Source organism: Prionailurus bengalensis, chromosome E3 (assembly GCF_016509475.1).
Source record: "Prionailurus bengalensis isolate Pbe53 chromosome E3, Fcat_Pben_1.1_paternal_pri, whole genome shotgun sequence".
NCBI lineage: Eukaryota > Metazoa > Chordata > Mammalia > Carnivora > Felidae > Prionailurus > Prionailurus bengalensis.
In genome coordinates, this window is record NC_057357.1 from 18,381,745 (window position 1) to 18,406,263 (window position 24,519).

A 24,519-nucleotide genomic window follows, 5' to 3' on the forward strand; every position below is an offset into this window, starting at 1 on the left:
GGGAAGCTGCCGTGCCCTGTGCTCACTCTGTACATAGCGCACAAAGTATCAGGCTTAGCTGAAAGGTTTTTTTTTCCCTCTTTTATGAATTAGTGATTACGATGTTGTGTTTTTTTTTTTTCTTCAGATATTCGCATGTTGTCTGGATTTTACACCTTCTGAATAAAGATGTGTTCTTGGACCACAGCAGGCGGAAACAAAATGCTGGGACTTTTGTTTAAAAGAAAGAGTAAATTACCGGTGATAAGGGTTGAAATCAAGGCCTAGTATCTCCAGTCTAATTTTTACTGTAACGTTTGTATGTGTCAACAGTTAAAAGGGGTCTTTGTGACCCACTTAGATCCGCTAGCCCTATTTTCGATTAGGAAACTCTTGAAGGAATAAGCAAGGAAGTGGATGGGACTAAGCATGTCTGCATGCCAGGCATGCCAGGGGATTCAAATAGCTCTTTGAACAAAAGACTGCTCTCAAAACCCCTGGGTTCCAAAAATGATTATTTTCTAAAATGTTTATGTATTTTGAGAGAGAGAGAGAGAGAGAGAGAGAGAGAGAGAGAGAAAGCATGTGCAGGGGAGGGGCGGGGGTGGGATGGGGAGAGAATCCAAAGCAGGCTCCATGCTCAGCAGGGAGCCTGACACGGGCTCGACCCATGACTAACAATATCACAAGCTGAGCCGACATCAAGAGTTGGATGCTTAACCGACGCTTAACCACCCAGGAGCCCCCCCCCTCCCCAAATGATTGTAACTGGGTGTTATTTTACCTCACCACATAGCCTCTCCTGAATTGGTAGACCTGGATTCCAGGTTGGGCTCAGTCCCAACTAGCTATGGGGCCTTAAGCATGTCATTCAACCTTTCTAAACCTCAGTTGTCTCACTTGTCAACCTCACAGGGTTGTTGGAGATAAAACGTGAAAGCACCTAGCATGTCTTCATAGTCTGAAGTGACTGAGTGCCCTCGTGTCACTGTATGACATTTTTTCAAACATTCAAAAGAGTTGTAAGAATTTTATGGTAAACACTCGTGCCCATCATTTAGATCCCACAATTAATCCAGATTCTACAATTACGCTTTATCACATGTCGATCCATCTCTCTAGCCCCTGTCCGTTCATTTATGTGTCATATTTTATTTCACAGTAAGTTGCAGACCTCATTACCCATCATTCCTCAGCTCTTCAACATAAGGCTGAGCTGTACGCAAAAAACTTCGGCATTCTGTTATAACTAAAGCTATCTCCTGCATGTTTTATGAATTCTCATAGTCCTATGTGATCGAGATTCTGGAACAACATGTTAGTAGGCAATCAAAACATTTTGAAAGCGAGAGCATCTTTGTATTTTTATGTGTGGCAGGAAAAACAACATGACCTCAGCCACTTATGATGGAGCACAGTTTTAGTCTTGAAGGTGTGTTAACGATTAGTTAACACCCAAGTTTATTGTTTAGCTCTATCTCCTTCTTAAGTTTTCTCTATCCCTCGTGCAAAAAGAAGTGGTTTATAACATTGTACGTGAGTACACAAAAGTATTTTTTGGTCCAGGTGAAATCCTTTGTAGTTTCTCTTTAGGTAAAGTTGATTCTCTGCTTGGAAGGAGACTCCTATCTGGAGGCACATTTTTCCTTACTCTATTTCTACACTATTCATCACTGTGAGTGCAGTGAGGCCCCTCCAGGACTCAAGGTTTGTTTTTTTTTTTTTTTTTTTTTTTTTTAATGTTTATTTTTGAGGAAGAGAGAGAGAGACAGAGTGAGCAGGGGAGGGGCAGAGAGAGAGGGAGGCACAGAATCCGAAGCAGGATCCAGCACAGAGCCTGATATGGGGCTGGAACTCACGAGCCATGAGATCACGACCTGAGCCGAAGTCCACGCTTAACCGACTGAGCCATCCAGGTGCCCCTCAAGTTTATTTAAAAAAAAATTTTTTTTTCAACGTTTATTTATTTTTGGGACAGAGAGAGACAGAACATGAACGGGGGAGGGGCAGAGAGAGAGGGAGACACAGAATCGGAAACAGTCTCCAGGCTCCGAGCCATCAGCCCAGAGCCTGACGCGGGGCTCGAACTCCTGGACCGCGAGATCGTGACCTGGCTGAAGTCGGACACTTAACCGACTGCGCCACCCAGGCGCCCCTCAAGTTTATTTTTTAAATTAAAAAAAAAATTCTTGGGGCGCCTGGGTGGCTCAGTCGGTTACACGTCTGACTCCGGCTCAGGTCGAGATCTCGCGGTCCCTGAGTTCGAGCCCCACGTCGGGCTCCGTGCCCATTGCTCGGAGCCTGTTTCGGATTCTGTGCCTACCGCTCTCTCTGACCCTCTCCCGTCCGCTGTCTGTGCCAAAAAAATAAATAAAGATTTAAAAAATTTTTAAAAAAATTCTTTTTAATGTTTATTTTTAAGAGAGAGAGAGAAACAGAGCATGAGTGGGGGAGGGGCAGAGAGCGAGAGGAAGACCTAGAATCTGAAGCAGGCTCCAGGCTCTGAGCTGTCAGTACAGAGCTGGACATGGGGCTCAAACTCGTGAACTGTGAGATTGTGACCTGAGCCAACGTTGGACACTTAACTGACTGAGCCACCTAGGCGCCCCTCCGGGACTCAAGTTTAAAAAAATTATAAAATAAGCAAGTAACTGTTGAGGTGATATCAGTGGAAGGCACACCAAAAGCCAGAAGTATTCCAGTGAAAACCAGCAAAGGTAGGGCAAGAAAATACAAACAGGGAAAAAGGCACTAGCTTGGACAGCAATGAATAATTTGTGAACACAAGGCCGGGGGGCGGGGACAGCAGGTGCTAGCGCAGGCAGGACAGCCAAGCAAGGAGTGGTTCTCAGACCAGACAGTGGGCTGCTGTCAACAGAGAGGAGGGTTTTGTTAATCCAAGGACCAAATGGCAACTGCCTGATTGAGGAATATTCCCAATGGGATAAAGCTATCTAGTATCTGTAGTCCAATGCCACAAACCATTAAGCTGATCCATCTCGGCTGAAAAACTAGGAGGATTTTGAATCTAGGAGGCAGAGGATACAATCCAGGACAGTGGGGAAGTAAGACCCTGGACGACAGCTAAGGCCCAGTCCAGTTTGAGGGCTCAAGGAGGGAGGAGGGAGGTTTCCCGGGGGGGGGGGGGGGAATTTGAGGTTTGATGCTATCCCTGGTAGTTCAGAACAACTTAAAGAAGCAGAAAGGGCAGATGATGCAAGGAGAAAGGAAATATAATTAGAAAGTTTTTAAAAGCGGGTGCCTGGGTGGCTCAGTTGGTTTAAGTGCCTGACTTCGGCTCAGGTCATGATCTCACAGCTCGTGGGCTTGAGCCCTGCATTGGGCCCTGCGCTGATAGCTCGGAGCTGGAGCCTGCTTTGGATTCTGTGTCTCCCTCTCTCTGCCCCTGCCCCGCTATTCTCCGTCTCTCTCAAAAATAAATAAACATTAAAAAAAATTGAAAAAAAAAACGTTTTTAAAAGCAAACAATGACAATGGCAATATTACAATATGTAAATGTACCAAATCAACATGTTATACACCTTACATTTACACAGTGCTATATGTCAAATACATTTTAATTTAAAAAAAAGCAAACACTGACCAGAAGAGAAACATAATCACAGCATGTATAGGAAACTTCACAAATTTATTACCTCACGTCTGGAAAAAAGGTGAGCAAAATGGGGCTAGAAACCAAGCAAGTATCATTGCAGGATGCTCACAAATAATTTCTAAAATGAGTCTATCAAGAACAATAAGAAAAGCATATTTTTAAAAATGAAAGCTCCAGAAGTGGCTAAGAGTTAAAAGTATATTGATCCAGGGGCACCTTGGTGGCTCAGTCGGTTGAGTGTCTGGCTCAGGTCATGATCTCCGTGGTTCATGGGTTCGAGCCCTGAGTTGGGCTCTGCACTGATGGTGTGGAACCTGCTTGGGATTCTCTCTCTCTCCCCTCCTTTCTGCTCCTCCCCTGATCCCACTCTCGCTCTCTCTCAAAATAAATAAATAAACTTAAAAAAAAAAAAAAGGTGTATCGATCCAGTTTGGGAAGATGAGAAAGTTCTAGAGAGGATGGCGGGGATGGTTAAGATGGCAGTGAAATAAGTCAGACACAAAAGGACACATGCTATATGGTTCCACTTACAGGATGTACCTAGAATAGGCAAATGTATAGACACATAAGGCAGATTAAAACTTAACCAGGAGCCAGGCTAGAGAATGGGGTATGACCACCTAGTGGGTTCCCGGTTTTCTTTTGCAGTGATGAAAATGTTTTGGGAGTAGATAGTGATGATGGTTGCACAGCATTGTGAATGTAATTAACACCACTGAACTGTAAAATTAAAAACGGTTCAAATGGCAAACTTTATATCTTGAGTATTTTACAATTGAAAAAATAATGTAACATACCAAAACCCATTAAACTGTACAATTTAAATGCAAGAGGTATCTATTGAGCTAATTTAATCTCAAAACTGTTAAACAAAATGCCTTATACAAACGTTCACAGCAACACAAAAGGTGGAAACAACTCAAATTTCCATCAGCTGATGAATGGGTAAACAAAATGTGGTATACATGTGTCCCCTCACTTTTCAAAAGCTCCCATTAGGCCACTTCACTTTAAGAAAAACCTACGTTAAGGGGTGCCTAGGTGGCTCAGTTGGTTAAGCATCCGACTTCGGGTCAGGTCTTGCGGTTCATGAGTTCAAGCCCTGCATTGGGCTCTGTGCTGACAGCTCAGAGCCTGGAGCCTGCTTGACATTCTGTGTCTTCCTCTCTCTCTCTCTGCCCCTCCCCTGCTCGTGCTCTGTCTCTCTCTCAAAAATAAACAACCATTTGAAATAATATATTTGTTTAAAAAAACACAAAAAAACCTACATTAGAACCCGTTTTCACTAACTGAAAGAAAGCCAAAAAGAATTTTTGCTTTTACAGAGGCAGCTTGCACCCCAAGCAGCGAGAGTGGCCCCACCAAGCTCCTTCCCAGGGAACTACACTCAGCCCCTTGGCATCAAGCTACTATAGCTTTGAACTGTGTGAGTATCTGTTCTTGATCTAGATTTATTTTGTGCGTCCTACGGTATAAGTAAAGCCTAAGAGAGGTTATTTTTGGGGTCTGGAAATGTTAAAAAAAAGTTTTCCATATAAGTTAATGGTAATTGTTTCTTGGCTTTACACCATTTCTGGATGGCTCAGTTGGTTAAGTGACCAACTTCAGCTCAGGTCAAGATCTCGTGGTTTGTGGGTTCGAGCCCCACACTGGGCTCTGTGCTGAGCACTTGCTTGGAGCCTAGAGCCTGCTTCAGATTCTGTGTCTCCTTCTCTCTCTGCCCCTCCCCTGCTTGTGTTCTGTCTCACTCTGTCTCTCAAAAATAAATGTAAAAAAAACCTTTTTTTTTTTTAAAGAAAGGTTTCATAGAAACATTCTACTATCAGATAGCAGGGAAAACCTATATCCATACAGTAGAGTATTATTCAACCATAAAAGGGGTGAAGCACTGATAAATGCTACATCCATGAATCTTGAAAACTTTTTGCCTATTTCAGAAATCAGACACGTAAAGGCCACAGATTGCAGGATTCCATTTCTGTGAAATATCCAGAAAAAGTAAATGCATAGAGACAGAAAGATTCGTGATTACCATGGGATGGAGGAAGGGGAGAATGAGGAGTGGCTGCTCAAAGGGTTGGGGGTTTCCTTTAAGGGGATGAAAGTAGTGCTAATGTTTGCATATTATTAATGTACTAAATGCTATTAAATTTTAAGGTATAAAATTAGTTTTTGTTATCTGTATTTTACCACAATCAAAAAAAGTGTAATGACTGGAAAGTGTGTACACGGAGACATTCAGGGGAGACATCTAAGATGTATATTTTGTTTTGAGTGATGGTTAACACGGTTGTATGCATTTGTCAAGACTCAGCGAATTTTACATTGAAGAGCTGTGCGTTTTACTTTATGTACAATATAATTCAAATTAACAAAAGAGTTCAAAGTGGTCTTTAGGGAACAAAGTGAAAAGGGTACGGGGAGCTGCCTTTTTCATTAAAAACCTTTGCATTACTTTTTAAAAACCATGACTATTAGTTAATTTGGAAAAAATTAAAATGTAATTAAAAATGTCCCCATTCCGATTCCAACCTCACCAACCAAGTTCTCCCCCTGAGCTCCAGTCCAGAGACTGACAGCCGTCCCGCGATGCAAGGAGTCGGGCGCGATCCACAGCCGTGGTCCCAACGGTAAACGTGTACCTGGTTTCTACCTCGGCTGTACCCCAGGGCTTGGCCAGAGCATTTGCGTCTCTGGGGCTGGGGACCGGATTCCAGATCCTGCCGCGGGAAGGCAAGGAGGGACAACGTCGAGGACACAATGCGCAGCTCCACACCTGCCGATGGCCGCCAGAGGTTCCACAACCAGCCGATCCAGGGGCGCTTTCCAACGCTCCACTCGCCCGGCCGGCCGGGCGGTGCGGCCTCTTCCTGCTCTTGGAACCAATCACCGGTCGCCTGGCAGTGCAGGCAAAGAGCGGTGCTGGAAGCCACCGTCCGTCCATCTTTCTTGAAGGCAGGAAGGCTCCGCCCCTCAGCCCACCTCTACCCAGTTCCCATTCCGCCCCGCCCCGCCTATCTCTTCTCCCACCCCACTTGCAGCGGCCATTGTGGTTGAGGGCAAGTGGCCGCTGAGGCCAGAGAAGCCAGATAGGCGCCATGTTTGATATGATCAAAGAATGGCGCCCTTAAAGAATCCAGAGACAACTGGAGCCAGGATGTCGCCATATTTTCTGAAGACACCTTCCGGGTCTCTTAACCCGGCTGTCTAAATCCAAGCTGCCATGAAGTGAATAAACACCGAGGGGTTTTGTTTGTCCCCATCACACCCCCCCCCGAATCCCTAGCAGCCAGTCCCTGCTACCTCGGTGCCCTCGACTGCGTCCGGACGCTAAGGCTGGGCGGGGCCCCGGCCTCCGGAGCCCTTCCTGTGGACGACGAAAGCTGAGGCCGCGCGCGGGGAGGCAGTGGCCTGGGGGACAGGGCGGCTGCTGCTCGGGGCCGGGAGGCCCCATGGCGCCCCCCCCAGCCCCGCTCCTGGCGCTGAGACCGGGGGATACCGGGGTTGGTTGTAAGAAGCCTGGGGCCGTGAGCTTCGCGGACGTGGCCGTGTACTTCTCCCCGGAGGAGTGGGGGTGTCTGCGGCCCGCGCAGCGGGCCCTGTACCGGGACGTGATGCGGGAGACCTACGGCCACCTGGGCGCGCTCGGTGAGGCCCCGGGTCAGAATCCCCCCCCTCCTCCTTCACTGGGGTTCACAGGGGAGATGACGTGAGGACCCAGAGGATTGTGAGCTCTAATCCCGCACTATTCCACCAACAGCACCACAGCCACCTCCATTCCCAGGGCTTCAGGTTAGGGAGTGCTTCCATCCGGCATCCGCTTCCTTCAAGCAGGAGCGTTGCAGAACTTGTCCAGCTTGAGCATAAGTTCTGAGGAGGTGCCCTTACCCTGGCAGGGGGATGCCATCTTCCCAGGACAGCCTCTCAGGCCAGCACTGTGATCCCTGTTCTCTCCCAGGATTCCCAGGCCCCAAACCAGCCCTCATCTCTTGGATGGAACAGGAGAGTGAGGCTTGGAGTCCCGCCGCCCAGGATCCTGAGGAGGGGGAAAGCCTGGGAGGAGCTCTGAGAGGTGAGGGATTGTCCCATGTCCCCCCTCCCCCCCCACTTGGCGCTCCAGGGCTTCCTGTTTCACAGAATTTTCTTTTGAATCCCCACTGCCAGCGTCCCTAAAGGAATTAAAGAGACTGCCAATGTTGGATATTAAAGAGGAAAGAAGACAGACCTGATACAAAATTTTCAGAACTTGGGACAGTAGTCACGTTAGGACCAGAGTAGGAGAAGTAGGAGCCCAAGTCCAAGACTCTGGTTTCTAGGTCCCACTTGGAGAAAACACCAGCCATTCTTCCCTTTTCAAGAACAATTAAAAACCCCTAGGAATGGAAGCGGCTTCAGGTCTGCCTTTCACATTCCTCAAGCAAGGCAAAGTGGTACAAGAGAAAATGCCCAGTAATCAACAACTTGGTTTCCCCCCCATCACCATCCCCTAGCCGAATGCTCTTGTGCAAATGTTTCCTCGTCTGTAAAAGTCTTACCCTACAAAAAAAATTGAGAAAACACAACAGTAATAGCTACTGTTTTCTTGAGCATTTGCTAAATGCTTAACATGCTTCTACTGATTTAATCCTCCCGGCGACCCTATGAAGTAAAGAAACCTTTGAATCCCATTTGCTAGCTACATTGAGACACCAAGGCCCAGATAAGTCACGCTTCAAAGCCTGTGTTTTAATCGCTGGACAGTACTTTTCTGACACTTCCTAAGTAAAAGAATCCTATAACCTGAGACGGTGGAAGCAAATGTGTTTTAAAACATATCTTAATTCCTGTTTCCCAGGAGGCACCCCAAACAAGAAGGAAGAGGCACCAGAGGAAGGGCCAGGAGCCAAGGGACCCAGAAAGACTCCTGGGAAGGAGCCTTCTAAAGAGCTGGTTAAACACAACCCTGACTGGACCGTAAGAAAGGTTTCGGCAAGAGCACAGCAACCCACCAACGCTGCCTGGAACCAGAGCACAGGTGTGCAGCCCTCGGTCCCGGTGCCCGGCGTGGACACTCAGGACAGCCAGCGGCGTCACGTGTGTGCGGACTGTGGCCGCCGCTTCACCTACCCCTCGCTGCTGGTCAGCCACCGGCGCATGCACTCAGGGGAGCGGCCCTTCCCCTGCCCCGAGTGTGGCATGCGCTTCAAGAGGAAGTTCGCTGTGGAAGCCCACCAGTGGATCCATCGCTCCTGCTCTGGGGGGCGGCGGGGTCGGAGGCCTGGGATTCGGGCTGTGCCTCGGGCTCCGGTGCGGGGGGACCGGGACCCGCCGGTGCTGTTCCGACACTACCCGGACATCTTTGAGGAGTGCGGGTGAGCTGCTCCAGCAGGCTGGGGTGGAGCCTGACCTTGGACTGCCTGGGCCCCCCAGGGAGGCTCCTGAGTCAGGGATTTGGGAACCAGAAATTCATCCCTTGGGCTTCCCTCGAGGATCCCTCAAGTTTTCAAACTTGTAAAAAGAAAAGTGCCTGTAAAGATTCAAATAGATTAAACTTGACGCTACTCCCCTCTCAGGCTTTCTAAAAAACTGAAGAGGGTAGACTTTTCTCAAAGTGTTCATCTCAGCAGCGCATGCCACCGAGATCTTTCTGGGGTCTCAGATCTTGCTGCTTCTCTACAGAGGAAGCAAATGCTGAGGGGACTAAGGCCTGGGGGGGCCCCAGGGGGTGGCGAAGCCCTGGCTAATTGACAGCAGCAGGGAGTCTGGGAAGTGAAGTGGGTGGAAAGAACACAGATGCACCTATCTAGTCTCTGCAACTTGTCCCCAGGCACAGCTGGTAAGTCACATGCCATCCCTGAGCCTCAGCTCCCTCACCTGTAAAATAGAGATTCATAATATCTACCTCAGAGGGTTACTGTGAAGGCTGAAATTTTAACAAGGTAGTATGTACAACATAGTAATTGTGCAATAAACATTTGTGGGAAGAACAAATTATTGTTGATATTTTATGCACTTTAAAGAAAATGTAAAGAAGCCTGCTAAAGAGGCAGGGCATGGATATCAGCAGCCACATTTTGCAGATGAGTAAACTGAGGCTCTGAGAGAAAAAGTGATTTTCTCAAAGCGTCACTGCTATAAGGCAGCAAAGCTGGAAACTGACACAGTGCCTAGAAATCTGCCACTTTATTTTTCTTTTTAAAACTTATTTATTTATTTTGAGAGCGAGTGAGCGTGAACAAGTGAGTGGGAAAGGGGCAGAGAGAGAGAAAGGGAGAGAGGGAGAGAGAGAGAGAATCTCAAGCAGGCTCTATGCTGTCAGCACAGAGCCTGACACTGGGCTCGATCCCACAAACTATGAGATCATGACCTGAGCTAAAATCAAGAGTCGGACGCTTTACCAACTGAGCCACTCGTGCTCCTATCTACCACTTTCAATGGGCAGTCCTATCTGGACAGAAAACAGATCAGGGGCTCAGGTGTGGCTGAGGTGAGAAAGGAGGCCTGGGCGGAGGCCTAGCCCTGCCTTCCTGGGGGAGTCTCAGCAGGAAACAGAGTCCCATCAAGGCCGGTGACCTTGCACTTAGAAAGTGCCATCAGCATTCAGTGGCCATATGTTGAGTGGCTTCTGTGGGAGACTGCTAGGTGGTAAGGGAATTCTGGGATAAATTAGGCTGATCCCATTCATTCATTCAGCAAACACCCTATGAGGCCTCTGTGGGTTTTTGTGCTGGGCTCCAGGGACACTCAGACTCACTCGGACTCAGGTCCCAAGTTCCATGTGGGAAGATAGTGATTGGGGCTATGATGGAGGAAGCCCAGAGGCACCACCTAACCCATCCTGGCTGGGAAGGGAATGCAGGAAATGCAGCTTGGAGGAGATGGTTGTGCTTCCCATGACATGAGTAGGAATGAGAGTAGAAATAGAGCAGAGTAGGAATTGGTGTGTGTGGGAGGGAGATTTTCAGGCAAAGGGAGCCTTGTTTCATAGAAAGGATAAAAATCAGCATGGCGTGGAGTAGAGGTTAAGAGCATGGTCTCTGGAGTCAGGCTGTCTGGGTTCGGACCCTGACTCACTTGCTTTATAGCGGTGCAGTCTCTAGCAAGTCACTTCTTGCCCCGCCTCTCATGTGCTTTAGTCTCTTCATCCATGAAACCTGGATAATAAAAGCACCTACCTCATAAGAGTGGTGTAAGGATTAAATGAGAGGGTACAGGGGCCCCTGGGTGGCTCAGTCGGTTAAGCGTCTGACTTTGGCTCAGGTCATGATCTCACAGCATGTGAGTAAGGGCCCTGCTTCAGGCTCTGTGCTGACAGCTTGGAGCCTGGAGCCTGCTTCGGATTCTGCGTCTCCCCATCTCTCTGCCCCTCCCCTGCTCACGCTCTGTCTCTCTCTCCCTCAAAAATAAATAAACATTAAGAAAAGAAATTTTTAAATGAGATAATACAGAAGAGAACCTGGCACGTTAGAGTTTAATAAACAGTGGTTATTGTTATTCCAAAACAATACAAAATAGTAGGTGAAGAGGGCAAGGAGGAGACCTGGGCAGGTCTTCTGATTCAAGGAAGGTTTCCTGGAGGAGGTGGTTCAAACTGGCCTTGAAGGAAGGGAAAGATATCAACCAGATGAGGCATGTATAGGGAGTGGTCAGGGGCTCCACCTGAGTGGAAGGTAAAGAACCAGGTACAGAGTCATAGAAGACACCTGCAGTAACCTGGGAAGGTCACAGATCCCAGCAGGAGGGCTTGGGGTTTACCCTGTAGGGACTCAGGAGCCATAGAAAGGTCTTGAATAGGAGCAGGGCTATTTGACTAGTGCCGTCTGAAGATGTCTTTGTAAAACAGTGTGGAGTGTGAGTAAGGAGACGGGACTAGGAATCTGTTCGGCATTTGCTCCCAGGTAAAGGTGAGCGAGAGCTGCGATCAGGCTAAAGACTTTTTCTTTTCCTTTTTTTTTTTTTTTTTTTTTAGGTTGGTTTATTTTTGAGAGAGAGAGAGAGAGACTTCACGTAGGGGAGAGGCAGAGAGGGTGAGAGAGAATCCCAAGCAGGCTCCATATAGCACGGAGCCTGACACAGTGCTCAATCCCACGAACTGTGAGGTCTTGACTGGAGTAGAAACCCAGAGTCAGAAGCTTAACCGACTGAGCCACCCAGGTGCCCGCAGCAAGACTTTTTCTTGCAGCTGCTCTGGTTTGCTGACTTTTGAATTGGGGAGAAAGATACTCAGGAGAGGCTTCTGCCATAGAATCTGCATGGCTCGGTGACTGACAATATGAGCTATGAACAAGTAAGCCCCAGAGGGTTCAAGCATGGAGACATGGAGCAAGGGAGCCAGCAAGTGGGAAGGCGTAGAGGCCAAGAGATGACCAGTCCTAGAGGGGGATGAGTCAAAGAGAAAGGGAAGCTGGAGAGAAGAGGCCCCACCAGGGAGGGAGGAGCAGAACCAGGCACAATGTATCAAACACAGAGTTGCCCAGGCCAGCATACTGCACAGAGGGAGTGCTGTCTGCTTTCTTTCTCGTGTATCCATTTAACAAGTAACAAATAGTAAGCATTTGCCATGAACTAGGCACTATTCTCTGTGCAAGATACAGCAGGGAAAACAGACATAGGAACCATTTTGGAACTTACTTTTGAGAAGCGTGGGGAGAGACAAGTGAGCGTGGGGAGAGACAAGTGATAAGCCAGTACCTAAGTAAGACAAGGTATTGTAACTAAATAATAAGTACTACAAAGGTACTAAGACAGAGATGTGCTCAAAGTGCCTGTTGCAGATGGGTACTTAGGCCAGGTCTTGGTACAGAGGAGACCTCTGAACGGAGTTCCAAACGATGAGAAAGAACCAAGGGGAAAGGGGTCAAGTGGCAGGATGTGGGAGTGGGGGAGCGCAGGGTTTCAGAGGCTGGGAGTCGGGGGCAGGCAGGGGTTCCCAGACAGACGGAATAGCAGACGCTATGCTCTGAGGTAGGGATGAGTTTGGGTGAGGTGCAGAAAGGACACTGGTGGCTGGATGGAGGAACTGAGTGGAGAAGAATTACAGGTGAGCTTGGAGGAGGGGGAAGGGAGTGGGTCACAGGACTCTGGCTGGCCACGGTGCCAAGTCTGGATTGATTCTAAATATATTGGGAAGCTACTGAGTTATGATTTTTCTTTTTCTTTCTTTCTTTCTTTCTTTTTTTTTTTTTGTCTTGTGATAAAATATACACAACGCATTTTACCATTTTAAATATTTTTAAGTGTACAGTTTAATGGCATTAAGTACATTCACATTGTGTGCATCCATCACCACCGTCCCATCCCTCTTTAGAACTTTTCCATCTTCCCCAGCTAAAACTCGGTACCCATTAAACACTGACTCCCGACTCCTTTCCCCAGGCTCCTGCAACCACCATTCCACCTGCTCTATGAATTTGACTGCTCTAGGGACCTCATAGAAACCACTGGGAGGTTTTTTTTGTTTTGTTTTGTTTTTTAATGTTTATTTTTGAAGGATGGGGGGAGGGGCAGAGAGAAAGGGAGACACAGAATCCGAAGGAGGCTCCAGGCTCTGAGCTGTCAGCCCAGAGCCCTAGGTGGGGCTGGAACCCACGAGCGTAGATCATGGCCTGAGCTGAAGTCAGACACTTAACCGACTGAGCCGCCCAGGCGCCCCACCACTGGGAGGTTTTAAGTAGAGTGTCAAGGTGAGGTGATTTGCAAACCCATTCTGGCTGCCCTAAGAATGGGCTGCAGTGGGACAAGCAGAGTGGAAATGGAGAGTACCAGAAGGACCAGAGGTAACCACTGAGAGTTAAAAGGACAGGACCTGTCTGTGGGCTGGATGTGGGGGCTGAGGCATCAGAGGAGCCTGGAATGATGATAAGGTTTTGGCTGAGTGAGGAGGTGGATGGAGGAGCCAGTTCCTGGGGGGCCCTGGGGTGGGGGTGGGGGCGACGACAGGGTGGACTGCAGCATTTTAGAGCTGGAAGGGAGCGCTTGGGAGCTGGTTCCAAAGTTTAGGAAGCTGTGGGTGGAACAGGTTTCTTTGCTGAGGAGGGGTGTGGGGAAGAATGCTTGTTCTTTCCAGAAGCTCTCCTGTAAATACTGTTCCACAGAATACGCTCTGAGAAAGGCTGAGGCCCGATCTTAAAGACCTTATTTAAGATCACAGAGTTGAATTAGGGGCAGAGGTAGGCTTGGAACCCAAACCTCTAGATTTCTCAGTGGGTGAGCCTGCTCTTTTCACTACACCAGGCTGCAGTGTCAGATGGATGGGACAGGCAAAAGCTGGAAGCCCAGACACCAGCCAGGTGACCCAGGCCCAAACCACCAAGGGCCTAAGCAAGAGGAGCCCACTGGTGACAGCTGCAAACAGAGTGCCTTTTGGGAAGCCTGTCACCCTTCCTCCAGAGCAATTTTACATACCTCCTAAACACCTGAATGACACACATATATATTTTTTGCCCTGACATGACCCTTAAATGCAACCCTTTTACTTTCAATACTTACCAGAACCTGTCATTTTTTTCCTCTTTACATTTATATGACAGTATGGAATTGTACATGCGACCAGAAACAGCCCTTTTGCCCTCCTAACCACCTCGCATTACAACTGCATCTTGGTCACTTGGCTTGAAACCCTACCTCTCTCTGGTTGCTGAGGTTGTATGTTCAATTGTTTGAGGCATTACAACATGAGTTCTGGAGTTAGGCTGCCTGGGTTTGAATCCTGGCTTCACCACTTACTAGCTGTGTGGCCTGGGGCAAGGTCACCCCTCGGGCCTCAGCTTCCTGATCCAGAAGGGCACTTATCTTTGAGGGATTGTAAGGGTTAAATGAGTTAACCGGAGGAAGCACTTAGAACAGTCTGGCATACAGTAAGTGATCAAAGTAACATTATTGATGTCTTAGTCGTTATCACAGAACCCACTGCATCCCCTGTACAGGCTGCCATTGTTCTCTTAGAGGAGCCTGGGCTTGGGAAATCCGGGGGCACCTTCAACTGGAGTATCAAAACAGTTGAGGGGCGCCTGGGGGGCCGACTTCAGCTCAGGTCATGATCTCACGGTCCCTGAGTTCGAGCCCCGCATCAGGCTCTGTGCTGACAGCCCAGAACCTAGAGCCTGGAGCCTGCTTCAGATTCTGTGTCTCCCTCTCTCTCTCTGCCCCTCCCCTGCTCATGCTCTGTCTCTGTCTCAAAAATAAATAAAAATATTTAAACATTTAAAAAACAACAGTTGAGCCATGTCTTTCAGTAACTCATCTACTTTTTATACAGTCATCACTTAAATGGAGAATGCTGTTCATTTTCAGTAGGTCAGCAGGGGTCAGTACATTCAAAGTCTTCAGCTGCTTTTCTGGAACAGGCCTGGAGGAAGCAGGGCGAGATGGTGGAAGAGGCTCGAATTTAGTAGGAGTCTCAAGACCTGGAGTCACTAGGGTTGCCTGACCTTGGGACAACTAGGTTTGTTTCCTCTTCAGTCAAATAGCTGAATTCTAAGGCATCCAGAGGCATCTGGCCCAGTGTCCTCCGTTAAAGACACAGCAAATGGGGGCGCCAGGGTGGTTCAGTCGGTTAAGCGACCGACTTCGGCTCAGGTAATGATCCCACGTTTCATGGGCTCCAGCCCCGTGTTGGGCTCTGTGCTGACAGTTCCGAGCCTGGAGCCCGCTTCGGATTCTGTGTCTCCCTCTCTCTCTGTCCCTCCCCTGCTTGCTCGCGCTCTCTCTCAAAAATAAATTAAAACATTAAAAAAAAATTTTTTAATAAAAAAAAAAAAAAGACCTAGCAAATGTATGGAAATACCACAGACAGGCTGTATCTGGAGGCATTTAAGAAACGGTGAGGAGGCGTCACAGAATATCATGCTGTACCTTGCAAATGAAAAATTATTTTTGAGCAATGAACTAACTTGCTAAACATAATCTTTCTTGTAAGACCGGAATGGGCCTTCTGACCCGGATTGGAAGAAGGTCGCCAGGCCGGCAGCCCCTAGTCCTGGCCCCCTTTCCCTCCGTAGGACCCCGGGCCGCCGCCGGCGCTCACGCACCGGAGCCTCTTCCCCTTTGCCTCGCCAAACCGGAGCACAGACGCCGAAGCGGCCACGGCCATCTTAACTATGGGCAAGAGGGTCTCCCAAGAGAACTGGCGGAACAGAAAACAACTCGAGGGTGGAATACACCAGGTTATTACCACCAGACCCATAATGACGCTATTAAATGCTTCGCTCTAAAACTGGAAGTCGCTGGAGTGTCACCATCTTTTCTGAGGGCGCTTTCATTTTCTCGGACCTGGGACCACCAAGTTCGCGTAACAGACCTTTTCTTGCCGTCCTAGAGCGGCCCCGCCAAGGCTACTTCCGGCCGCCTAGGCCCGGAAGAGCCCAGCTCCCCGGAGGTGGAATCCCGGGCGTCTCTCCTTGGTGCGTGGGGGTGGGGACCCCGACTCCGTCCTTGGCCAAGTTCCCGGCGCCCTGCTGAGGTGCCCGCTAAGGCCGGTCAGGAAGGAGGAGGGGAGAAAAGGCCGAGGGCTGCGAACTTCGTGAAGGGGGCCGCGTATTTTTTTCCCCGAGGAATGGGGATGTCTCTGGCCCGTGCCGACGGCCGTGTGCCGGAACGTAATGCGGGAGACCTACACCTACTTGGGTGTGCTCCGTGAGGTCTGGTCGTCCCGCATCTCAAGGGAAGGGGGCGGGTGAGATGCGTAAGTCTGGGTGCCAGACTCGCCCCCACTTCTCCCCTAGGTTGGGTTCGTTTCCCGTGATCCCCGCCAGATCGGCCTAACTGAAACTTATAATTGATCCTCTTCTGCCCGACACCTCCAGTGGCTCCCCAGGACTTACGCAAAAAGTTCAGAACCTGTGTACCATAGCGTGAAAGCTCGTGGCATGCTAATCTCCTCTTCCAATTCAAACCCAATCTCTCCCTACAGGCGAATGATCCCATGGGTTCCAACTACATGGAATCTGTGTTTTGGAGGACAGACATCTAACTAGATGACCCTAATGCAACATCTTTTGTGAGCCCTTCTGTCTCATGCAGGAAGACTCAACTGCAGCTGTTTAGCTCTATAGCTCTGCCTGAAGGTCTCCCTACTGCGCCCCCATAGCTAATAGGTGACATCTCTCTCCCTTAGTGTAAATGTAGAGCTTAGTGTAAACTTAGAGCAAGAATCTTATCTTGGTTCACCAATGTCTCCAACACCCAGAACATCTAGAACAATGCCTGCCACACAAGAGATGCCCAATATGTTTTCTTTAAATAATGAGTTGTTTCTTGAGTGCTTTGGGTTCTTCCCCAGGACTCCCAGACTCCAAACCAGTCCTCATCTGCTGGGGGGAGCAGGAGGCCCAGCTGTGGGGTTTAGATGCTCAGGATCCCCAAGAGGATGCCAGAGAGAAAGAAGGATGAGAGGTGGGGGTAATGTCTCAGTTCCAGCTGGAAGGGAAAATGTTTTGTTGAACAAGAAACACCATCTACGTGTTCCTTACTACTTTTTGCTGACCTGAATTTATGATTACCCACTGGAGACTGGAGTCTTGACCTTCTCTTTCTCAACTGACTGTGGCATCCAGTGGTCCCATGGCCAGGTCACAGCATGAATCATCCAAACTTTTACAGTAGCAGTGTATGAATTAAAGCTTTGGATGGAGGCCGTTCACCTTTTTGTCCCCAGGTGCCTGTACCTTGTAACAGCTGCTCCTCTGGATGAGGGTATCTCTTTGGGTTGGTTTCAAAGTAGAAATGGCCCTGACTTGTGACCCCTTCGATTGTGACCAACACAGTCTAGGTGGGTGCTTCCAGGGGCTAGGTACTCATCTGCAGTTGTGAAGGTTGAGTAGAGTTTGAATCTACTGTGTTTCACAACAGCCACTCAGAAAAATGATACATTTGGAAGGGGCCAGCAGAAGGAGTCTATTTGGGAGATGTCATGAGCCCCTGGGGTGGAGAGACACTAGCTTGGCGTCTGAGCCTGTGGCCAAGGGTGCCTGTATGTAGCCAGGCCTTTCCCAAGCCCCAACTCTACACCCAGCCTCAGTGTCTGCTACTCACACAGCACCCTGCACCAAGTGCAGGCATGATTTGCCATGACCTTTCACCTGGAGAGGGACCCTGTGCCTGCAGCTAGTGTGGCCACTCCTGCCATAACTAGTACCTTTCATGCTCCCTGCTGACTCACACAGGCAATTTGTTTTATTCCTGTCTCCAGTGTGGGAGGTACTTTAGTCAGAGAACCACCAGGAGACCCCGGCCTGGTGCCATGGCCCTCAGGGGCTGACATGGGTGTGAATCCTGCCCTGGGTTCTTCCTCAGGAGCATCCAGACCCCTCTGTGGGTTTTCAGCACTCCCAGAGCTCTTCTAGGCCTGTGTGTGAGAGGCACCACCATGAGGAGTGGGCACTGACAGATGAGAAAACACCATTAGTCTTATGGAAATCTGTTTTTTTTCTTATGTCCTTCAGTGGTGTGAGAGGCTAGGAGGAACTACGGCTCAGTCAAGTCCCTGGGCAAATCTGCATGCTTACCTCTTCCAGGCTTTTTGTCTTTTCCTTTTCCCTTTTTCTGCTGTGATCAACTCTACTTGCCCAGCTCCTCCGATGTGGGGAGACGTGTCCACCAGATACAAGGTGTTGGGCGCAAGGCTCAGGGAGGCCTCTGGAAGGAGGCAAGCAGAGAAAAGCTCCAGACTAGACCCCAGACCTACTGAAGGGAAGTGCATTTCCATGAGGTGTGTGAAATGCTGTGATTTAGCTGACCAAAGGAAAATGATCAAGTCTTCTTAGGGAAGGGTATTTATGAAGGCAAGTAGGGACACAGAGTAAACTGTCAATTAAATGTGTGGAGGGAGGGGGGTTCAAGGTAGAAATGATGGAGAGAGTTGGTGCCGTTTGCTGTGATAAAGACCCCAAGAGGAGCAGGCTGGAGGACCAAAGGTATGAGTTCAGTTGCAGCCGTGACTAGTCCAAGGTGCTAGTTAGTGGGACATTCACGCAGGGCAAGGGCGGCAGGAGGCTCTGTGATCAGGAGCTTATGAGCCAGGCTCGAGCTAGAGGTAAACAGACGTTCGAGAAGCCTCCTGCAGGGCAAGTGGGGGAGAGTAAGCTTGCAGAAAGTGGGTCCTTCTGACCTTTTACAGACCCTACCCTACTCTCCCCCAGCTGCCCCCACCATCTCCTGAAATAGAAGCTCCCAGAACATCAGGCTCGAACAAGGGTCCAGTAGAGAAGGTTCTCTTTTACCCACTACATTTTTCTCCTTTCAACATTCGGAAAAGGCTGCTGTCACCCAATGACGGGTGGAAACCCATTTAGGAACGTGGAATTCACAAAGGCAGAGCGGGCGGGGTCAGGCCGGACCTCCCGCCGCGCCCGTGCCTTCTGCAAACCCTAGCGGGGCTGAGACTGCGCCTCCCGGCGCGACGGGTGCGGGAACCGATGCGGGGCAGTGGTGGCCCGCCGCCCCTCCGTGGGCAGGGCGGAGCGGGCCGCCCTCACCGGCATTTGTAGCCGTCGCGGCCATTTTGGCTGAGGGCTCGAGGACAAAGCCACCTGGAGACCCCGGGGGAGGCGTCATCTGGGCACGGTTGCGTAGGAGCAACGTTCGCGCGGCGCGTTGCCGCCATTTCTTTCCGAGGGTCTGTGTCCCTTCGGCTGGCAGCTCTTGGTCGTTGGCCAGCGGGGTGGGCCCTCGAGGGGCCGGCTGCCGCGCTCCCGGCCTTCCGGCCCGCACCCCGGCCCGGAGGCTGCTTCTGGCGCGGGAGGCTCCCCGGACCCCGGCCCGGCACTTTCCATGGCGCCGCCTCCGGCCCCGCTCCCCGTGGGGAAACCGGACGCGGCCGGGCGCGAGCGGAGGAGGCCGGGCGCCGTGTGCTTCGCGGACGTGGCCGTGTACTTCTCCCCGGAGGAGTGGGGGTGTCTGCGGCCCGCGCAGCGGGCCCTGTACCGGGACGTGATGCGGGAGACCTACGGCCACCTGGGCGCGCTCGGTGAGGCCCCGCCTGCTCGCCTGGGCCACCTCCCCGCCCACCCCGCCCGGCCTCCGGGCCGGCTCCGGCAGTGGGAGGCCCTAGGTCTGGGAAGTCGGGACCGCAGGGGGAGGGCCTCCCGGCAGCGTGGGGTTTGCGTTCTCCTCCCCCAGGGTTCCGAGGCGCCAAGCCAGCCCTCATCTCCTGGGTGGAGGAAGAGGCCGACCTGTGGGGCCCGGATGCCCGGGATCCGGAGGTGGGACAGTGTCTGACGGCAGCAGACACAGGTGAAGTATTGGATTCTGCGTGCGTCTCCTGGGACCTCCTCTGGGCCTGACCCATCCTGCTCCCCTGTGCCAACACCTACCCTGCTCCTCATTTTCTTCCCTGAATTGCTTTCCCAGCTGAGGTTACCATGCCGGCCTCTGCCTAGCTGCCGGGTTCAGCCCAGTCCTGCTGGGCTGCAGGACCCTGCCTACCTGCCTCTCCAGCGAATCTGTGCCCCTCACCACTTGTTGGTCCCTAAGCTCTTTTGAGCTTCATATCATCCCTCCTGCCATTTTCCTACCCTCTAGCTTGTCTGCCGCCTTTTGTTTCAGTTTTCTTTCTTTTGGTTATATTTTTGTGGCATCTCCATTCTCTGGGTTCCACTGTTTTCTTTCTCCAGTTCATCCTTGCACCGTATCCTGTCCCTGTGTACTTGTCAGTGCCAGCCGCATTCATCCCTCTCTTGTACTGTTCCTGCTGCCTGGACAGCATCCTTAAACATCCACTCCTCCTCCGTGATCCAGCAAAAATGTCCTCCCCTCCCCCATTTCCCTAACTCTGAGGTAGAATGTACGGTGCCCTGTTCCTTCCTTTCTTGTCTCTGCGTCTTTTCTGTCCTCTGCAGCTCAGGAAAAGGTGTCACTCTGAGCTTCCCCGCCTGTACTGAGCCGAGTCCCAGAGGCAGCAGCGGTGGGTCCAGAAGGTGGCTCTGTATCTAAGAGGCTTCTCTGTCACCATTTGGGGTTTGGCTTTAAGGACCAGGACAAGCCAGAGTCTGAGCTCTCTCTCCCCTTACCTCCCGGCAGATTCCAGAAACAAGGAAGAGAAAGGACAAAGAGAAGGGACTGAGGCACTAGAGAAGATCCTCTCTGCGGAAGCTCGGCCTGCTGGGCTGACGACTCTGAAATACCCTTCTGCTGGGCTCCCTTATGGCTTGGAGCAGCCATCCAAGGCACCTCGCCGGGGTCGCCCCCCACTCTGTGCCCATCCCCCTGTCCCGAGGGCAGACCAGCGTCATGGCTGCTACATGTGTGGGAAGAGTTTCGCCTGGCGCTCTACCCTGGTGGAGCACCTGTACACCCACACGGGTGAGAAGCCCTTCTGCTGCCCTGACTGCGGCAAGGGCTTTAGCCAGGCCTCCTCTCTGAGCAAGCACCGGGCCATCCACCGTGGGGAGCGGCCCCACCGCTGCCTGGACTGTGGCCGGGCCTTCACCCAGCGCTCTGCCCTCACCACTCACCTTCGGGTCCACACAGGCGAGAAGCCCTACCGCTGTGCCGACTGCGGCCGCTGCTTTAGCCAGAGCTCTGCCCTCTACCAGCACCAGCGGGTCCACAGTGGCGAGACTCCCTTCCCCTGCGCGGACTGTGGCCGTGCCTTTGCCCACGCGTCAGACCTTCGGCGCCACGTGCGCACCCATACGGGCGAAAAGCCCTACCCGTGCCCAGACTGTGGGCGCTGCTTCCGACAGAGCTCCGAAATGGCAGCCCATCGGCGTACCCACAGTGGTGAACGCCCCTACCCCTGTCCTCAGTGTGGCAGGTGCTTTGGTCAGAAGTCAGCCATGGCCAAGCACCAGTGGGTCCATAGGCCTGGTGCTGGAGGGCACAGGGGCCGGAGTGCCGGCGGGTTGCCTGTGCCCTTGGCCCCTGGCCAAGGGGAGCTGGACCCACCTGTGGGCTTCCAGCACTACCCGGAAATATTCCAGGAGTGTGGGTGATGGTGATGGTCTGTAAGATGGCAAGGCAAAGGGTGAAGGTCTAGGCATTGCCTGAGGCCCAGGCTTAGCTCAGGGGCTTGAACCTCTGTGGCAGCTCCAGGGAGGTCACAGAATTCTGGACAAGAGGTGGACCTGGGGGACGAGGACCATCTTATCTTAGGCCTTCACAAGCTTGATCTGTTGACACCTTGCTCCCAGATTCTAGAAGCCCCCTTTGCTGAGTTAGGTCTGAGCTAAGCACTTCCACAAGACATCCACTGTGGGGGAAGAAAAGGCCCGTTTCTCAGCCTAGATGTGTCAAGAGGATTGAGGTAGAAGAGAACTTTATTCTACCCGTTGTCTTTTTACTGCAGGGCTTAAAAACTGATGGCCGTGTACTGAATCTGGCTCGCAGCAACATTTAAAACATTACTTTTGGCCCAACCGGCATTTTCAAGTGTCCCAAATTCTTGGTTAAGATTTAAAAGGATGTTGCACGCAAAAATTCAGGTTTCTGGGCTCTTTTGAAACATCCAAAGATTTGGCAACTTGACCTGCGCTCCCACGAAACCTCAATTGGCAGGAGCCTAGGAGCAGCTGTCCAGCACGCCCACCGCTCCGTGTCACCTCCTGACTAGCATCAGCTGGCACTTGTCATTACTTGTCCATGTCCCTGGGTAAAGCAGGCCCTCTTATCTGGCATTTCCCCCTCATTTTACATGACCTCTTGGTTCCCTCTAGTCATTTGAGTTTGCAAACCGGTGCACAGCATTCATGTTCTCCTGAATCAGGGATTCAGGTAGCATGTATGTGAAAGGGTGGCAGGAGAGAAGTGAAAGCAGGCTTTATTTCAGATGTTTGCTGTATCACATTCTCTGATTTACAAAGTACTGTCTTGTCCATCAACTCATTTTGTCCTCATAACCACCCGAGGAAGGAACCATCTTGCTTGGGAAGGACAGTCCAGTCAGGAAGAGGCTGTCAGGATTGTATATTTTGCCCCAGACCGAGTGGTATCTCTGTCAGGCCACGGTATGACTCTCAGCTGACCGGCAGTTCCTGTGTTTGAAGAGGAAGGCTCTGAATGTGCCCTCCAGTCTTTCTCGGGCCACCCCGGGAGAGCGCTTTTGCTCAGGCTTTAAGCCACCCTCGAGCCAGTGAGGAGGGCCTCGTCATCTTTTTGAACTGGAAGGGATCTTGGCTTTTCCATCCTTTTTTCATCTGGGGACTCTGAGACTGGGGGAGGCCAAACAACCTGTCCAAGGTCACATACAGAGTGATATTCCAGGGTTCTTGGTCTACAGCTGTCTTGACCACAGCACTCCTGAGTTCCTTGCCAGTGTCTCAGCCAAGGTTCTGGAGGCATCTGCTCACTCCCTATAATGGCTCCCAAGCAATGACCTCGACTAGGGACAGAGGAACCCAGTATCGGTGAAGCCCAGGCACAAGACGACTGACAAAACACACATAGCAGAGCAAGGCAAGAGAGAAACCAGCCCAAGATGAGAGTTCCAGGGCAAACAGAAGCAAAGCTTGCCTCTTCTCCTTTTTAAGTACTGCCCATCATGAACAAAGGGGTCAGGCCAGGAACATGTGGGATTAGCAGCCTAGGGACCCGTGCTCATCTTTGTTCCCAAGCTGTATCACCTGTGACTCCATTATCCATCTACTACCAGTTCCTCTGTGGTCAAGTCCAGCCTTGCCCAGGTGATGAAGCAGCCAGCCAGGAGCGGACCTGCCTCTGGCCAGGATGACCCTTCACCTTCACCTCAAGGAGTAATACCAGGGTCTTGTGTCTTCTGCTAGCCTGTATGCACTTGCTCTCTTCACCCAACTCAGCCCCAGTCGTGTCTGGCCTACGTTAGGAAGAAACCAGATTTGTTGTAAAGGAAGAGGTAGAAAATTTGGTGAAAAGACACTGTTCAGGTGAAGTAATCAACCGACTTGATTCCAACTTAATCTTCAAATCGGACCCCACCAAGACCTGACTTACCCTAAGTTTTACTGGGAGGATTGGCTCATGCGCCACCTCGTCACAAGGGGGACGTGAAGTGAAAAGAGCACCTTGGCAACAGGAGCTACATTTGTATCAGCTTTTAATTCCCTAGAGAAGCCAGTGTACAACCCTTCCCTTGCCTAAACCCTCAGCACTGCCTGGGGAAAGCCCAGCCTGCAACACCAGTTGTCAGCTCAGCTTCAAAGCCAGATCTGGACCCTGCCCGCAGCTTACCAATTAAAGGTACCATAATTGCTACTTTCTCTGAGTGCTTTGAAGTTTGCAAGGCTTGCTTAGGGGCCCAAAACCAGACCCAGCTCCTCTGCTTCCTGCCTTTGTGACCCAACGTTCCACCATTTAATCTAATTAAAAAAATTTTTTTTAAAAACATTTATTTATTTTTGAGAGACAGAGAGAGACAGCACAAGCAGGGGAGGAGCAGAGAGAGAGGGAGACACAGAATTTAAAGCAGGCTCCAGGCTCGGGGCTGTCAGCACAGAGCCTGATGCGGGGCTCGAACTCACGGACCGCGAGATCATGACCTGAGCTGAAGTCGGCTGTCTAACCAACTGAGCCACCCAGGCGCTCCTAATCAATTTTTTAGTGTAATGAAATAACTTATGGCTCAGCTTCACTCTGTTCTCAGCTCCTCATTTCTTAGCATGGATACCGCCACCAGGGATGGAGCTCCCTTTTCTCTCTGCTACCACAGGTCTTTGAGGCTCAGAGCCTGAACAATTTAAGCCAGGAAGACAGTTTTCCTAGGGCTTCCTGGTGCATCAGGAGAAACGCTTGTCTGCACTGGACAAAATGAGCCCCATCCACGTAGCTAGAGTGAAAGGTCGAGGTCATGACCACGTGACCCATTCCTAGCTTGTCCAAGGCATGTAAAATAAGGACAAGTATTGACTTGAGCTTTTAAAGACCCCTAAACAGTTTTGAATGTTTTTGTGCATCTTTCTAGGAACCGGATGTGCAAAGATGTTTACAAGCCAAAGAAGCAAAAACCTGCTCTAGGGCAGTTTTTTTTTTTTTTTTTA

General features: G+C 50.6%; 2 protein-coding genes across 3 annotated transcripts; both read left to right on the top strand.

Annotated features, from left to right (window-relative positions):
* Window positions 1–5,099: 5,099 nt before the first annotated feature.
* Window positions 5,100–9,565, top strand: ZNF688 (zinc finger protein 688). 2 transcript variants are annotated; one of them, XM_043560049.1, is made up of 3 exons: window positions 5,100–7,243; window positions 7,554–7,667; window positions 8,430–9,565. In XM_043560049.1, the coding sequence occupies exons 1-3, from the start codon at window positions 7,048–7,050 to the stop codon at window positions 8,948–8,950; spliced, it is 831 nt and encodes a 276-aa protein (XP_043415984.1). In that variant the 5' UTR covers window positions 5,100–7,047; the 3' UTR covers window positions 8,951–9,565. The 2 variants fall into 2 exon arrangements, with proteins under 2 accessions (XP_043415984.1, XP_043415985.1); XM_043560050.1 differs by lacking the exon at window positions 7,554–7,667 and having other exon boundaries at window positions 6,613–7,243.
* Window positions 9,566–18,555: 8,990 nt separating this feature from the next.
* On the top strand, window positions 18,556–23,737 carry ZNF764 (zinc finger protein 764). Its single transcript, XM_043560052.1, has 3 exons — window positions 18,556–19,538; window positions 19,691–19,804; window positions 20,591–23,737. Exons 1-3 carry the CDS (start codon window positions 19,343–19,345, stop codon window positions 21,502–21,504), a joined length of 1,224 nt encoding a protein of 407 aa, XP_043415987.1. The 5' UTR covers window positions 18,556–19,342; the 3' UTR covers window positions 21,505–23,737.
* The last annotated feature ends 782 nt before the right edge of the window (window positions 23,738–24,519 follow it).

Bases quoted from the DNA above. Each gene is read 5' to 3' on its own strand.
- ZNF688 (XM_043560049.1), top strand. From the start codon at position 7,048: ATGGCGCCCCCCCCAGCCCCGCTCCTGGCGCTGAGACCGGGGGATACC. The intron at 7,244-7,553 runs GTGAGGCCCCGG...GTTCTCTCCCAG, and splicing joins CGGCCACCTGGGCGCGCTCG to GATTCCCAGGCCCCAAACCA. The intron at 7,668-8,429 runs GTGAGGGATTGT...CCTGTTTCCCAG, and splicing joins CCTGGGAGGAGCTCTGAGAG to GAGGCACCCCAAACAAGAAG.
- ZNF764 (XM_043560052.1), top strand. From the start codon at position 19,343: ATGGCGCCGCCTCCGGCCCCGCTCCCCGTGGGGAAACCGGACGCGGCC. The intron at 19,539-19,690 runs GTGAGGCCCCGC...CTCCTCCCCCAG, and splicing joins CGGCCACCTGGGCGCGCTCG to GGTTCCGAGGCGCCAAGCCA. The intron at 19,805-20,590 runs GTGAAGTATTGG...ACCTCCCGGCAG, and splicing joins TCTGACGGCAGCAGACACAG to ATTCCAGAAACAAGGAAGAG.